This window comes from Cyprinodon variegatus, unplaced genomic scaffold (assembly GCF_000732505.1).
Source record: "Cyprinodon variegatus isolate N-32 unplaced genomic scaffold, C_variegatus-1.0 Scaffold190, whole genome shotgun sequence".
NCBI lineage: Eukaryota > Metazoa > Chordata > Actinopteri > Cyprinodontiformes > Cyprinodontidae > Cyprinodon > Cyprinodon variegatus.
Genome location: NW_015150643.1, coordinates 160,160 through 177,245, shown reverse-complemented (window position 1 = coordinate 177,245; position 17,086 = coordinate 160,160). Strand labels below are relative to the sequence as shown.

Below are 17,086 nucleotides of genomic sequence, written 5' to 3'. Positions count from 1 at the left end.
TTGCAGATTTAATAAAATGATCACAGGTAACAAAAACAGGAATCCAAAAACCAACTTAAAAATTAAACACAAACCAGAACCATGGAGACATCAGGGGAAAACAATCACGAGGAGCCTGGGTAAGATGAAGTAAGACAAGGAACCAGCACTGAGGAACTGCACAAGGAGAGTATTAATGGCTAACTGAACAAAGAGAGGACTAACAAGCAGATTGGGAGCAGGTGTGAAGAGAGCGATCTAAGGAGCTAAGGAAAAAGGAGAACACAAGATGGCAACAGGGCAACAAATAAAAACCTAAGAATTGAAATATAACCAGAAAACACAACAAAATAAAAATTAAACCAATACTAGAAAACATGGAGCAAAGTTAAACTGAATACTCAAAAGAAAATATAACAGAACCAAGACTGTGACAGTACCCCCCACTCAAGGGTGGATTCCAGATGCGCTAAAATGTCCAAAAAACAAAGCAACCCACCAAAGGTGGGCGAGGGCAACAGAAAGTCTCTGAAGGCCGGCTGTGGGGCCGCAGACGAAGCAGAGTCTCTGGAGGCCAGCTGTGGGGCCAGAGACGGATCTGGCCCGCTAAAGGGCTCTGGCTCGGGATGTGCTGGCTGGATTGTTTCTGCAGTGGTCATCACAAGCTGGTGGCGGTGAGGATTAGATTTCAACTTCTTTATCCTGTTTAATTTTTATTTACAGTCAACGTGAATAAAATCAAATACTTCAACAAGGTGGCAAAGAGGTAGCTGAAGAAGTCCCATCAGACCCAGACAGAGAGCTTCAGGCTGGCGCCTGTTCAGGCCGACCTCATGAACCTAAACAACCCATGCAGCCCTCAGGCTTCCAGAGCGCTCCAAAACCCCGAAGCACCGGTGGTGAACGTCCAACAGTTCCTGACGTCCCTCAAGGTACCGATCCCCCGCCGAGTGATGTAATCGGTTAAGGAGAAAGACGCTTGTTCTGTTGAAACTAACTGGGTTTCTGTCCTCAGAGAGCGTTTGGCAGCAAGTCCACCGAGGAATTGATCAAGCTGCTTTATCACATCTGTGGTAGGATGTCGGAGTATGATCTTTTCTCCGATAAGCTAAAACAGCTACTGGGCTTTCTGCAGCAGAACTCTTCTATGGAGGATGACAGGTACGGTGAGCCTATGGACACTTCGTCCAATCAGACCCAGACAGAGAGCTTCAAGCTGCCTCCTGTTCAGGCCAACCTCATTAATCTGAGTGATAATACGTGCAGCCCTCAGGCTTCCAGCGCGGTCCAAAACCCAGCAGAGCCGGGGGTGAACCTCCACGAGTTCCTGACGTCCCTCAAGGTACCGATCCCCCGCCGAGTGATGTAATCGGTTAAGGAGAAAGACGCTTGTTCTGTTGAAACTAACTGGGTTTCTGTCCTCAGAGAGCGTTTGGCAGCAAGTCCACCGAGGAATTGATCAAGCTGCTTTATCACATCTGTGGTAGGATGTCGGAGTATGATCTTTTCTCCGATAAGCTCAAACATCTGCTGGGCTTTCTGCAGCAGAACTCTTCTATGGAGGATGACAGGTACGGTGAGCCTATGGACACTTCGTCCAATCAGACCCAGACAGAGAGCTTCAAGCTGCCTCCTGTTGAGGCCAACCTCATTAATCTGAGTGATAATACGTGCAGCCCTCAGGCTTCCAGCGCGGTCCAAAACCCAGCAGAGCCAGTGGTGAACCTCCACGAGTTCCTGACGTCCCTCAAGGTACTGATCCGCAGCCGAGTAATGTCATCGGGTAAGGAGAAGAATGCTTGTTCTGTTGAAGCTAACCAGGTTTTTGTCCTCAGAGATCGGTTGGCAGCGAGTCCACCACGGAGCTGATCAAGCTGTTTTATATCATCTCCAATAAGATGTCGGGTATGATTTTTTCTCTAATAAGCTAAAACATCTGCTAGACTCTCTGTAGCAGTACTAGATCCAGAGGCAAAGCTGAAAAAGAAAGAGCAGGCTAATCAGGAGGTTGGGTCCATGTAAACTTGCTGCTTCTGCTGCTTTAGGTGTGAACGTAGCACTGTTACTTCAGTACCTCTAGTGGCAAAATAAAGTATCACAAGATCAAACACAAACACCCTGCCTTTGATTTTTTTTTTTTACCTGCCTTTCAGGCAATAAAATAAAAAACAGAAGCTATCTCATAAATTCAGAAATAAAGAAATTATCTGTTAATCCAGAAAAACAGAAGCTATCTCATTAATTCAAAAAGAGAAAGAAATGTCTCTTAATCCAGAAAAACAGAAGCTATTGCATTAATTCAGAAAAAAAAGAAATGATCTGTTAATTCAGAAAAAAACAGAAGTGTTATCTCATTAATTCAGAAAAAAAGAAATTATCTGTTAATCAAGAAAAACATCGTTTTGGTAATTCAGAAGATATTTTATATAAGTTTATCACGGTAATTTAGAAAAAATACTTTTAGATTTTATTCGTGTAAATGTTTTGTTTTTATATTTTGCCACTCTCAATATGGCGGAAGCGCTCAGCACCGGTTTTGCCACTCGAGCACGGTCGGTTCCTTAATTACCCAAAAACCTACGTCACGTCCGGTCTCTTTCGGGCTTTGCAGGGCTCCAGCATGGCGGACACCGGTGTGGTGGAAACGCTTCTCCAGCGGATTGAGAAGGTGGACGGCGGCGTGGACTCCCTGGAAGTGGCGGCCAGCCTCGGGGTGGACCACCAGGTCATCGTCGGAGCCGTAAAAAGTCTTCAAGCGCTCGGTGATGTAAGTATTAGCGGACTGAGAGGCAGCGGAAGTTGGATTGTCACTGTCAACATTTAGCATAACTGATGCAATGTGTTTAAAGGAGGAGGAGTTGGAAGCAACAGCGCAGCTGAATGAAGCAGCAGAGATCAGTTAGAGTGACTGACTGAGGTCTGGTGATACTCTGCTGAGATATTTTTTACTCTTTGGTATCCAGATCATCTCCGCGGAGCTTCGCTCCTCCAAACACTGGGAGCTGACAGAGGAGGGCAGCGAGATAGCCGAGCAGGGCAGCCATGAAGCCCGGGTGTTCAGCTCCATCCCTCTGGAGGGTCTGCTTCAGGCTGAGCTCATGGTGAGTGGAAGACAAAAAGAGACAAACTATGATCTTAGTTAAGAAAATAAAATATAATAATCATAAACTCTCATTATATCAGAGCAAGCATTCATCTATTGTGATAAAGTGTTTTAAAGGGATTTATTCATCAGTGTCAAATAAACCTCCCACCTTGCTCCCAAATTATCTTACGTCTGTTTCCTAGTTCAGGATTATGTTACAGATAGAAATGTGCTGTATCCACAACAAGATTGCATGTTGCATGTTCTCCCTGAGCATGCATTGTTTCTCTCTGGGTACTCCGGCTTCCTGCCACAGTCCAAAACATGACTGTTAGGTTAATTGGTTCTCTAAATCCTCCTTAGGTGTGTGTGTGATTGGTTGTTTGTCATGTTTGTCTCTGTGTTTATGGACTGGCGACCTGTCCAGCTTGTACCCCACTTTATTGATCTCACTTTGGAGAAATTCCCCCTTTGCATTTAACCCATCCCCTTGGGGAGCAATGGGCTGCCATTGTGCGGCACCCGGGGAGTAGTGTGGGGTTAAAGATCTTTTGCTCAGAGACCCAGAGTGGCAGTCTGTGGGAGTGGGGCTTGAACCACAGGATCCCTAGCTCTATGCTCTAACCACTGGGCCCCCACTCCCCTCCAAATTCAGTAACTGCATAATATTAATCCTCAAACCGTCAATGTGATGAAAAATAAAACTGTCTTTAAACTGGTTTTCTCCTACACTGGAGGTCTTATACTGCGGGTCATGAAAGTTTTAGTTGATTAGCCTTTTTTTTTTTATATCCCCCCTGCAATTTTTTCCACTAATTAAAATCTCTTTAAATCCACATTAACATTAATCCAACACACTGTAGTAAACAGATAAATGGAGGCAGAAGATGTCTTTCAGTCATCAATGCACACATTCAGTGACACACAGGAGCTCTTTCAAGCTGGGCACCGTTTCATTCACAACACCTGTCCCATCAACCAGGAATCAGAAATACTTTAATAATCCAAGGGTAAAATTACTTTCATTATATGACTCCATCTGTAATAGAGTGACTATAGGAACAGTTTGATTTAACACATTTTCATACAATATATATAATCAGGGGGGCTCCCCGCTCCATCTCACCATCAGTTTGGGGGTCCTTTAGCCTGGAAAACGTTACAGACCCCTGTCCTACACTATTTACATTTTGATCATTGCTGCACTTTATAAATGGAAATGTAAGCTGCTCATTCACTGTTGAAAAGCTGTATGCATCCATATTTCATTTTCTATACACTCTGTGTTTACAAAAGCGTGAATAAAAGTCACTGTCTTTTATCTTACATTATGAGTGTTCTCTTGTTATCCTTTATAAGGCAACATTAAAATGTATTATGCACACGGTTAAATGATTAAATGTTCAATTATATTATTATAAAGTATTTAATGCTTAAATGTATTATATGCATTTTAAATGGGTTACACGTCTGTTGAATTATTTTAGGGGGCACAAACTTAAATGTTTGGAAAACACTGATCTAAAACATGATTATTAGAAGCATCAATACATTGTGTTAAACAATTACATAATTAAAAATACACTTAAAATAATAAATTAAATGATAAAAACAAAAAAATACAAAAATAAAAAATAAGTAAATATTGAATGAAATGATAAAAATGGTTCAAAATATTTAAAAAAAAAAATACCTTATTTAAAACTGAGTATAATTATTTGTTTTGGACATGTTTGGGAATCCCTGAACTAGACCCAAGGTTACCATAGAGACGTTCGTCCGCTTAAGGCAGAAACTCTCCCTCTGACAGGAAAGTGACGGATTGTCAGGATCACATGTAGGGAAAGTCCAGGACAAGCATTCGTTGTGTTTTTTTACTTTGTCGGTTTTATTCTTTTCTCCTGCTGTCATTCAGCTTCTTTATTTCTGTCTCTCAGAAACTCTCCTTTGGGAAGATCGGCTTCAGTAAGGCCATGTCCAACAAGTGGATCCGCTTGGACAAGTCCCACGAGGGAGGGCCCAGGATATTCCGAACAGTACGCAGATGCTTTCCCCAAGCAGCCATGTTTGGCCCTTATTAACGCCCCAAACTGTGCCGTGTTAAGATGGTTGTGTGGATTCCCTCAGGTGGAGAGCATAAAAGACCAGGTCAGAGAGAGGCTGCTTCTGGTAAAGCAGGGGAACGCCGCCCAGCTGGACGAGAAGGAGAAGAATGAGCTGAAGAAGAGGAAACTCCTCGCTGAAGTGTAGGTTCTCAAGAGTTCTATGTAGCAGTGATTGCTGTGTGCCAGTAGGTGGCAGCAGAGGGTCGGTGTTTCAGTTTTAGAGCCACTCTGTTGGAATCTAAAACTATGTAAAGTGCCTTAGATTTACTAGATTTATCCCCAAGCTTGGAACCCATGAAAACAGCTGATTGTGTAACTCCAGACCCTCATTTTGAAGTTGGCTGATTTTATTTTATTATTATATAAAAAAAAGGACAAAGAGCCAAAGATTATTCAGTTTAGCTTGGATTGAGGCGTCTGGATTTTGGTGTTGGACGGTAGAAATATGCCGTGGATTTATTCCAGTTTGTTTTCCCTCCAAATCCTCTTACCCAAGAAGCCGTGTGATGCTGACCAGTCAGAGCAGATCTGAGCGCCGCTGCTATCCTTTCAGAGAACGTTCCCCATCGGAGAACATCAGAATCAGCAGATCGTTCTCAGGCTTCGCTTTAATGTGAAGAAAAGACTATATGGAGAGAATTTTGTTCCGTTATTGTTGCAAGCAAAGAACATTTTCATTATAGAGAAATATGCCACCCAGAAATGAAACCTTGGAAAAACCTTTTGATTAAAAAAAAACAGTAACTTTGCTGTTTTTTCTCATTTTTTTTCAGTTTTGTTTTAGATTTAATACTTTTTTTTTTTTTGCACCTTACATATTTAAAAAAAAAAAAAATTATTTCAGATTTTTTTGCTCAAAATGAGTTTCACCAATAACATTCTTTTCAAACGGATCACATTCTCTTCACATACAAACGCCTGCTGTAGACATGCACGTTGACCAATTGAAATGCAACCTCAGTCGCCCTCAGCAGATGGCCGCTCACACTGAGCCTGGTTCTGCTGGAGGTTTCTTCCTGTTAAAAGAGAGTTTTTCCTCTCCACTGTCGCTACAAGCATTCTTAGTGTGAGGGATTGCATTCGAGTCAATGAGTCATGCAATCAACTGGTTTTCTGTGATAGAAAACAGAGAAACAAAAATGGGCACAGAAAAAAAAAACCCAATATATATAAAAACAAAATCTAAGAAAAGAGCAAACCCTTTTTTAATACAATATTTTTCATTTCTAAATGGCATTTTTATCTAATATTCATTTATAAAATGTGTTCTTTGCTTGCTAAAATAATGGGGCAAAATTCCCTCCATACAGGAACCAGTGTCGACCACTCAATGGACATCACCAGTGCAGCCATAGCACGGATGCTTTTTAGTTGCGTAATCTTTCAAAAATAAATGCAATAAGCTGCCAGTAAAATGAGAAAAACACTTTCTAAGGCTTATTTAAAAAAAATCTACATTATGATTTGAAGAAGTACAATTGTCTTACTGCACTTGCAGATTATTGCACACATTTTTGAGTAGAATTTCCTTAAAAGATTAAATTTAAAACAGAATCTGTTCTTGCCTTTTATATCAACCTTAAAAGAAGATCAAAAATCCTTTTTGGCTGCATATTCTTACATTGTCTCCCACAATGTTTACCTTTGGTCCCTGCTGAACTTTAAGAAAAGGGGAATGTCATGAGGGCTGTACAAAACAAAATTTCTTCACTTTAAATGTCTATTTGATGGTAAGAATTCGTTAGGTGAACATTTTACCAGTGTATAGTGAGGCCTGCCGTATATGGATGTAAAAGTTCAGTTTTTGCACCTACCTGTCTGCGTGGACTCCCTGCAGAAGTCCTGACATTTGTCTGTGCACATATGTGGGGGGGCTTTAGGGGTGGGGCGTGCTTCATGTAATCACTACAACACTCACCATGTAGAAGTAGGACTCATGGCTTATTCCAACATTTTCAAAGCCTCTTTGTTTCATCCAACATTAAAAATTTTGTTTTTTGTGCAATCTTTTTGTCATGATGATCTTTAGGGTCCAAATTGTTAGAAGTCTCTGGATGTTCTATATTTTCTATATTATATAACTATATAATATGTTCTATATTTGTGATCCCTCAACAGTGGGTGTAGTGAGAAAAAGGTTTTGAACTTTCCACTCCAGTTAAATAAACGAAATAGGTTGATTTCACTAAGCTGACACTTTATTTCCTTTGTGAAGAAACAGATCAAGATGGCATGACGTCCAGTCCTGCTCTGGGTAGACCAAGTTTGTCTCACTACCTTAAACTTTGCAGAAAGGCTGTAAAGGGCTCCTCATGATGCTATACAAAAAACAACTACAGACAGTTGTGTGGAGATTTTCCACACTGAAATCTCCACGGTTTAACATTTTTGTATTATATGCGGAAAGTATGCAGTGCAGACGCTACTAAGATGGAATTCGGCCTTTTTGGATGCGTCTAGCATAATCCGACCTCTTGACCAGGGGTGTCAGAATCCAGCCTTTAAAGGAAATGTCCGGCTTCACAAATCAACCAGATAATGCAGTCAAATTGATTCAAAGTTTTCTGTCTAAAGAAAACTTGGATAGAAAAACAATTTAACAGCTTTATGTAGAACGATTACGTACGCTTGTTTTCCAGGATAATGGTAAATGGCATGTACTTATATAGCGCCTTTATTCAAGTGAGGAGACTTGACCAAAGCGCTTTACACTACATTCATTCACCCATTCACTCACACACTGATGGTGGCAAGCTACATTGTAGCCACAGCTGCCCTGGGGCTCACTGACAGAAGCGGGGCTGCCGTACACTGGCTCCACCGGGCCCTCTGACCACCATCAGTAGACAATGCAGGTGAAGTGTCTTGCCCAAGGACACAACGACAGTGAAAGTCAGAGTCGGGGCTTGAACCGTCAACCCTTCGTTTTCAGGGCAAACTCCAACATCCAACGCCACTGTCGTCCCGGATAAGAAGGATTACTCTTGATATGCTGGAATCAAACTACCAGTTTAAGCTGGAAGAGTATTAAAAGATCGTTAAAGGCTTAAGAATAGTCAAATTTATTCATGTTTTAGGCGCCTTTAAAGATGCCGGGCTCTTGTTTAGAAAACAATCCCTGCTTCCTGTTTTAATGGACGCCTGGCGTCATTCTGTTCCTTTGTTGTTTCAGCACTGTGAAGTCTTACTGGATCACCAAGGGGAACTCCTTCAGCACCACCGTAACCAAACAGGAGACGGATCTCACCCCTGAGATGATCACCACGTGAGTCTGAGCGCCGGTAAACCGACCAACGCGGCGTCCTGCCTGGCCTGCTCCGTCAGCCAGTGACGGCGTTCAGGCTCTCAGGCGGAGGACGCAGAGAAACTGGTGTTCAAATATGGGGACGAGTCCAGAGCTGAGGGCTTGGTCCTAAAGGCAGAGCAGCACAAACCGATGCATGATGATTGATGAGGTTCATACACGGCCTAAAGGTTTAGATCAAAATGAATTTATCCATCTAACCAGTTTCCATGTTTAAATCCTAACCGTTGTAGAAAACAATCTCAGTAAAAAGGAAGAAACTGCACAGGAAACCTTAACCTTCTGATATTCAGATGGACGCTGCTGGATTTAACGCTGCCAGTCGTCATGGCTGCAGATGAAAGCATCCTGAGGCGTTCTGTCACCGGAGCAGGGCAGCGTTTGTTTTGATGGGTTTTTTGTTTCGTTGTAGTGGCAGCTGGAAAGAGAAGAAGTTCAAACAGTATAACTTTGAGGCCATGGGCGTGGCCCCGGACTGCGGCCACCTGCACCCCCTGATGAAGGTGCGAACGCAGTTCAGGCAGATCTTCCTGGAGATGGGGTGAGAATCTGACCGCCAGTTGGAGCAGAAATGGAGTTTAGACTCTTTTGTTTTTAAAAGTTCTTATTTTTTTCTGTAGTTTCTGCGAGATGCCGACAAACAACTACGTAGAAAGCTCTTTCTGGAACTTCGACTCTCTGTTCCAGCCTCAGCAGCACCCAGCCAGAGATCAGCACGACACCTTCTTCTTATCCGGTGAGTTTCAGTCCCACTGCGCCTAAAATCTCCCCCCCTTCAATCATCAGTGATCACTAACTCAGAGCTCCCCCCTCTTTCAGACCCGCCGCTCACTCGCGGATTTCCACCGGAGTATCTGGAGAGAGTGAAAAAGGTCCACTCAGAGGGAGGCTACGGCTCACAAGGGTGAGACCCAGTTACTAACCCCCTGCCTGCTGCACTGTTTGCTCTTCTTCAACCCATCTTGGTAAACATGAACCTTCCTTTCAGGTACAATTACGACTGGAAGATAGAGGAGGCTCAGAAGAACATCCTGCGGACCCACACTACAGCCGTCAGCGCCCGCATGCTGTATAAGCTGGCACAGCAGGTGAGCGGCGAGCAGAGCCGATGTAGGGACCAGATCTGCTCGGGGACCTGCCCCTTCTTATGTCGTCAACATACAGCTCCTCTCGGACAAACTGTATTGAACCCGTTTCTTAAGGATTGAATCTCTTTTGGAGTTTCAGAATATTATGATCTATATTTGCTGTTATTTTACATTTCATTGGTGATCTAAAGTAGCCGAAAGTAGAAAACAGTCATCGTCAGTCTTGAAGGAAAGTACTGCATTCTAGATGCTTCTGATGCATAGCCTCTGCAACCATCAAATCTGTCTCTGTGTGCGACCACGCCCCCCGCGCAGAGGTTCTGCAACATTCATCGTGCACCTCAAAAAAATCCTGTCTATGCATCGGCCGGCGCAGACCTCAAGCGGAAGTGCGCAGACAAAAAGCAGCTGTGATTGGTCCTTGGTATGCCTTTCCGGCTCTCTGTATGGTCGTCCTTCTCGATTCGGTGCCAGGGCGCGCCATTTTTAAAAACTGAGGAACAAGTACAATGGAAAACCTACGCGACCTCCTTTGTCTTTTTGCCAACTCCAATAACAGAACCTGTTCCTCTTCGATGTCTAGCAACTCTAGATCCATCTCCGTGACATCTTGCAGACACGCCATTGTCGTTTTGGAAGGTAAACACTCCCACCAGCGCCGCAGAAGTTCTTATGACCATCCGCCGAAGTCCTCGCGAGTTCTCCAATAGGATCCCCCTTGCACTTTGGCGGGAAACTGCTGTGCGTCCCTAGAAATTCCTGACCGACGGTGCAGAAGCATACCAGCAAAACTGGTTTGCGACCAGACCCAAGTGAGATTTGATGTGTGCGATTGGAGAAGTATAATCCGCCCTTAAGACAGACTGAGCTCTGCCATTTAACAAGGAGACACAAAAAGTCTCTGATTATTTTTATTCTTTTATTAAGATCTGAGGGCAGGAGAGGAAAAATGGAACATCCTAAAAAATGACTTTTGTACAGATTTTAGACGAAGAAAATAACAGTTATTCTACTTGTAGAAAACAAACTGTTTTTGTTGATACAAATTCAAAAGTAGTGTAGCTTAATATGGCTAACTGACCTAGCTAGAAGAGGCTAACCTGTTAGCTACTGAGCACAGCTGGCTGCAGCGCTACCCAGCTCTCTCCCTTTATATCATGGTCTAACAGTTACTTTTTTCACAATAAACAGATTTTTTTCAGTTTTGTCATCAATCAGGTAAAACTTCATCAGTCATTAGAGCCGCTAACGGATGATATATGATGTTATTATCATTGTCTGGGCAACCACTGTGTTTTAAGTCATGTGGCAACGTTCAGTCAATCATGTAGCGTAACGTAGCTGGCATGCGCAGGACCCGAGTCGATCTGGTTCCTACGGCGACACCACAGAGCGCTTTGGTCATCAGCACACCTCACATAAGCAATTAAAGGAAAAGGAAAAAGCCAGGAGGATGGATTTTTTTTATGTTCAAGGAAGAGAGAGGGAGCTCTGGTCATTATTACTCCACTGAAACATTTTCTTACTGAACCGTGGCGAAACAGTTTATAAATACCTACATTACCGTATTTTCTTAACTATAAGCCGCTACTTTTTTCCCACACCTTAAACCATGGGGCCTATAAGAAGGTGCTGCTTTCCTGAAACCGCCAGAGGGAGAATTCAAAGTTGGAAATGAAAGGATAAGGGGCCAATTTTCATTTAGCACAAAAGCATGCTAGTAGCGGGCACGACGAAGAACAAATATCCCAAATTCCCATATTTGGACATTTATTTGCAGCGTTAAAGCTGCCAAACCAATGAAGACACTGAGAACAACTCAGAAGCTCTTACTGCTGCGAGCCAACAAGCTAATGGGACCTAGCATTCTTCTTCGTCTCTACTCCAGGGGTTATATGTAGAGCTCCCCCTACAGGATTGGTGGGAGAAACTTATATATGCACATTTCCAGTTTTTTGGTGGGCGGGACTTACAGTGAGGTGCGTTCTCTAGTCTGGAAAATACGGTAACTACAATTGTTAAAACCCGCTGGCAAAAATTAAATCTGCAAACCAGAAACTTTTAGCTACATACAAGCGGAAAATTGTATTGTCTCAAGAGGCGGGATTTTTCTGAAAAATAGCCAATCACAGGCAGGGACTCCCTCAAAGTGAAAAAGATTGACATGAGCCACAGAAACGGGTCCAAAAGCGAGGAGGAGAGAATCTATAGGCTGATAAAAAGCAAGACAGCAGATGGTTTTCCTTAGATAGAAAACATGAAATCAATTTGGCTGTATGATCTGTTTGAATTGTCTCTGTAAAGTGCCTTTAGATGACACGAGTTGTGAATTGGCGCTATTTAAAAAAACTGAATTGAATAGAAGGCGCATGAGCTCATAGTTTGACCTCATGGTGTTGAATCTGCATGTTTGAAATACGTATGGAGAGTTATTAGTGTTATGAATAAGAATAATGTCAGTTATTAAAGTGTCTAAAAACTGATCAAAGGTTTTCAACCTATCATGGGATAGATTACTGCCAACAAACTGCATGATAATGCAGGGCTGTTGTTGTTTTGAGACTTGTGTTTGGAAAAAGAAAAAAAAAAAAACAGGTTCAACTTACATATTTTACTGGTTTTCTTATTTTTACAGAATTAAAGCCAAAATTATAGAGGACCAACTCTGCCGTATTTAAAAATAAATAAATAAATGCTCAATAAATAAATAAGCATACAATTAATTCTCCCCAAAAATACAATAAACTAATAAATGTAGGTAGAAATTGGATATACAGTGAGACATAAATGTATATATTTCTTTTAATTAGCTTCTTTATTTATTTGCCTTTGTAATTAATTATATCAAGGGCTGTGTCTTAGAGGGTTAAGTTCTGCCCATTGGTTGGTTAGCATTTTACTGCATCGGTGGAATCTACAGGAGAGGAGAGTCCGAAGACGGTTGCCCTTTCTCAATTCATAAGAACGCGAGTACGGAATCGTTTCTCACAGAGTATGTTCTTGAGAAGGACTCAGAAATGTTCTCATCTTTAAAAAGGGAAACATCATCAACGCACAAAAAAAGTATAAATTCTTTAAACATTTGGATTCTTCTAAAGGAGACAAATGAAAACTATTGGGCATGAAGGATGAGATTGAGACACTTCAGAGCTGGATTTGGATGGAAGAAGCAGCTTTAGCAGGAGTCTGGATGAAAAGCTGCTTCTAAATGGAAGATCTAATGAGAGACTCTTTAAGGAATGTGTCTGGTTAGGTAATTGTACTGTAGCTAACCAACGATGCTTGGTGGGGAAAAACAAAAGGAAGAACATCCAAACATCTGGCACATCTGTCCCTGCTGTAGCTCAGGTCATCACCTAGATGTAATTCCTTATGATAAAACAATTGGTTTGCTGGTTCCATTGACTCAAATGGAGTCGATGCCGACCAGGCTCTGAGTTACCATCCTGGTTCTGATATTACCCACAATGCTCCTCTCACCCTACAGGAGAAATTCACGCCTGTGAAGTATTTCTCCATCGACCGGGTGTTTAGGAACGAGACCCTGGATGCCACCCATCTGGCTGAGTTCAACCAGATAGAGGGAGTGGTGGCCGACTACGGCCTGACGCTGGGGGACCTCATGGGGGTTCTCCACCAGTTCTTCACCAAGCTAGGTACAGATTTACAAACGGCACAGAAGCGCTTCAATCTTCTCATATTTTTGGAAATATAAACATTCCCAGCGCTCCGTCTCTTTCAGGAATTACCAAGCTACGCTTCAAACCAGCCTACAACCCGTACACAGAGCCCAGCATGGAGGTGTTCAGCTACCATGAAGGTAAACGGTCCGATCACCTGCAGACCTGCTGCTTTGCATCCATGTTCACATCACTATCTCATCTGTAACCCTGGACAACTAAATTCTGTGTTTGACTAAAACGTATCAATGTTGTTTCCCTCAGGGCTGAAAAAGTGGGTAGAAGTGGGAAACTCGGGGGTCTTCCGACCAGAGATGCTGCTGCCCATGGGGCTCCCTGAGGACGTGTCTGTGATCGCCTGGGGCCTTTCTCTGGAGAGGTGAGCCTCTGTTCAACATCACCGCTGGAAGCAAACCACTATTTGATTCAAAATGTTTCTGAACCCACATGTCGGTTTACTTTCTGATGCCCTATTTCATATAAAAGTGTCTCATAAAAGTTGCAAAAAGAGCAGATCTAGTTTAACAGATCTCTGGTTAAAAAAGAGCATTTTTTTCCATTTCTGCTCAAGCTTAAACAAATTACAGTAATAAAAGGAATGGTTTTAGACAAGAAACAAGGTTTCCATCCCAAAGCAAACACTTCCTGATCTCTTAGGAATAATCATTACACACTGATCTATCAATATTCTTTATTCCACAACAGCAAAGAATGAAAACATTCAGGCCAACCCCCCCTATTCTCATATTATTATTATTATTATTGAAGCAAAAAAAAAAATTTTTTTTGAGAAAAATCCCATTTAGAAAACAATTTATAGAACAGAAAAGGTTTTTTCTTTTGCTAATCAGATTTTCTTCGATTAGCCAAGGGATTTGATTTTTTTTTCTTAGTAAATCGATAAAAAGATAAGATGGAAAAAGGTTCCTTAAAGAAAATTTTATGCAGATTTAAACCAGATTAACCTAAAACTATGGCGATAAGGAGCTCTGAATAGAGCAGGCAAATAATTTTTTATTTTAAAATCAAAATGATACATTTTTCACAATTTTTGTAAAATGTTGTTCTTGTAGCTAACGGCATCTTTTAGAGTCGGATAAATCGATCACGAAATTAGTTTATGCTTTTTTTTCAATTATTTTACTACCAAAAGTTTCTTTGATGATGACAATTTTGTTTGTCTGTTTCAGGATAATTTTTTTTTTTTTTTACAAAAAACGTGCAACAATAATGGAACACAATTCACTTCATACGTGCACAAAATTTCTCGCACCAATTGAAATGAATTCTGGCTAAGAAACAGGCGCTCATAGGTAATCAGAATAAAACAGCCAACCAGACTAGAAATGTTTCCAAACATGGTGATTTGAATGTTCTGCCATCAGTTCAGCGCGATGCAGAATATCTTGATTCTGTAAAATGTTTACATTTATTCTGATTGGATTGTCAATCGGGTCTCAATATCGTTCTTTATGTGCAGAATCCAATGAGAATTCTGCAACGAGCATTTTTAAGGTATCGTAACAGCAGATAAATGCTGCAACATGCTCGTGAATTTAAAGGCGTTGCTTCTGGAAAGTCCTTGAAGGTGCTTGAATTTGATGTTGGAATCCTGGTCTGATTCATGGTCTCTATGGCTTCAGTCTTAGTCTCAACAGAAACTGTGTTTGCAGCAGAGACGTATCTGCAGCGTTCTTTATGCTAACTCATCCGTCTCCTCCGATCCGCAGGCCCACGATGATCAAATACGGCATCAACAACATCCGGGAGCTGGTGGGACACAAGGTGAACCTGCAGATGGTCTACGACAGCCCCATATGTCGCCTGGACTCCTGAGCTTCAGCCCGTCTGTGAAGCTGGTTCGTGTTTGGACTTGTTTAACCCCGACCGTGAAAACGTTCCTCGGCAGCACACAGAATTCCCCGCCCCTCTTCTGAAGGGAGCCGTTTGGAGGAGAAGCTGATGAATGAGAGTCCACACCTCATTTCAAAAGTTGCGGCTAAATAAAGCTTTTTCTAACGACCTATTTTCTGTCATGAATTATGCTTTAATTCCACGTCTTGGACTAATAAATTTTCATGTTTTCATGCCCAATTTTCACTTAAAAGCAACAAATTGAAGTATTTCGATGCATTTTGTTTGGATTGTATTTGATAGATGAACTCAAAGTGTGAAGAAATTCTGTGAGTTACTGATAGAAATAGTTTTCTGCAGCAGTTTTTAACCTGGGATGCAGATTCTCAGGTTTATTCCAGGGCTTTGACTAGGCCAGAGGTCTTCAACCTGTTACTCTTCGGTTTTTCCACAGCGACTGTTATTAAATTCAGCTAAAAATAATATAAAATGTGTGTTTTTAAACATAGACGCAATAAAAACTGCAGATTTTAAGCAATGTTTTATTTTTTTACATTGAACAAAAGGATTTGATCTGCATGAGAATGATCCGAAAGGTACATAATAAAAATAAATGAACTTTATTGATCTCACATTGGAGAAATTTACCCCTGCATTTAACCCATCCCCTTGGGGAGCAGTGGGCTGCCACTGTGGGGCGCCCTGGGAGCAGTGTGGGGTTAAGGGTCTTGCTCAGAGACCCAGAGTAGCAGTCTGTGGGAGTGCGGCTCAAACTTACAACCTCAGGATTTAAAGCTCTATGCCCCAAGTAGGCCGCCACTCCCCAATGACTTAGTTTCAGTAGGGTTGCACTGATTGTAATTTATCTGCCACATCATTAATTTTTAAAAAGCCTGACACCTTCAAATTTCCAATTGTATTAAAAATAAAACACAACTTAATGATTGCAAAAAAGAATGGAAAGGTTAGAGTGTTGACAGTGGCTGATTTTCAGACCTTTGCAGATGTAGAGATCAGAGGATATCAGCTGATCAGTGATCTCCCAAAAATACACTGTGTGTAGAATTATTAGGCAAGTTGTATTTTTGAGGATTTTTATTATTGAGCCACAAATGTCTTCTCAACCAACCCAAAAGACTCCTTAATATCAAAGTTTCATATATTTTTTCTAGATTTGGCCATTTTAGGAGGATGTCTGTGTGTGCAGGTAAATATTACTCTGCAGAATTATTAGGCAATGTAATAAAAAACAAATATATACCCATCTCATTTATTTTCACCAGGTAAACCAATATAACAGCTCAAAATTCAGAAATAAACATTTGCAACATTCAAAAACAAACATAAAGTGACCAATATAGCCACCTTTCTTCACCATGATGCTCTAAAGCCTTCCATCCATAGATTCCATCAGTGTCTTGATCTGTTTGTGATCCACATTGCGTGCAGCAGCCTCCCTACACTGTACAGAGAGGTGGACTGTTTTCCCTCCCTGTAGATCTCACATTTCATGAAGGACCACAGGTTCTCCATGGGTTCAGATCAGGTGAACAAGGCGGCCATGTCATTTTTTCTTCTTTTTGGCTTTTTCTTGGCAGCTCGGTTGTGGTGTATTTTGATGCATGTGACGGAGCATTGTCCTGCATGAATATCATGTTTTTCTTGAATGATGGCGACTTCTACTTGTACCACTGTTTGAAGAAGGTGTCTTCCAGAAACTGGCAGTAGGTCTGGGAGTTGATCTTGACTCTATCATCAACCCAAAAAGATCCCAAAAGCTCATCTTTGATGATACGAGCCCATACCACTACCCCACCTCCACCTTGCTGGCGTCTGAGTCGATAAGGAGCTTGCTGCCCTTTACTGATCCAGCCTGATGCCCATCCATCCATCTGGCCCATCAAGACTCACTCTCATTTCATCAGACCAAAACACCTTGGAGAAATCAGTCTTCAGATATTTCTTGGCCCAATCTTGATGTTTTGTCTTGT

General features: G+C 41.8%; 1 protein-coding gene across 1 annotated transcript; it reads left to right on the top strand.

Annotated features, from left to right (window-relative positions):
- The first annotated feature begins 2,571 nt into the window (after positions 1-2,571).
- Positions 2,572-15,267, top strand: farsa (phenylalanyl-tRNA synthetase alpha subunit). The gene is made up of 13 exons (XM_015379340.1): positions 2,572-2,746; positions 2,943-3,080; positions 5,002-5,100; positions 5,192-5,310; positions 8,342-8,434; positions 8,886-9,014; positions 9,094-9,209; positions 9,293-9,377; positions 9,462-9,561; positions 13,049-13,217; positions 13,304-13,381; positions 13,506-13,620; positions 14,972-15,267. The coding sequence occupies exons 1-13, from the start codon at positions 2,600-2,602 to the stop codon at positions 15,075-15,077; spliced, it is 1,494 nt and encodes a 497-aa protein (XP_015234826.1). The 5' UTR covers positions 2,572-2,599; the 3' UTR covers positions 15,078-15,267.
- The last annotated feature ends 1,819 nt before the right edge of the window (positions 15,268-17,086 follow it).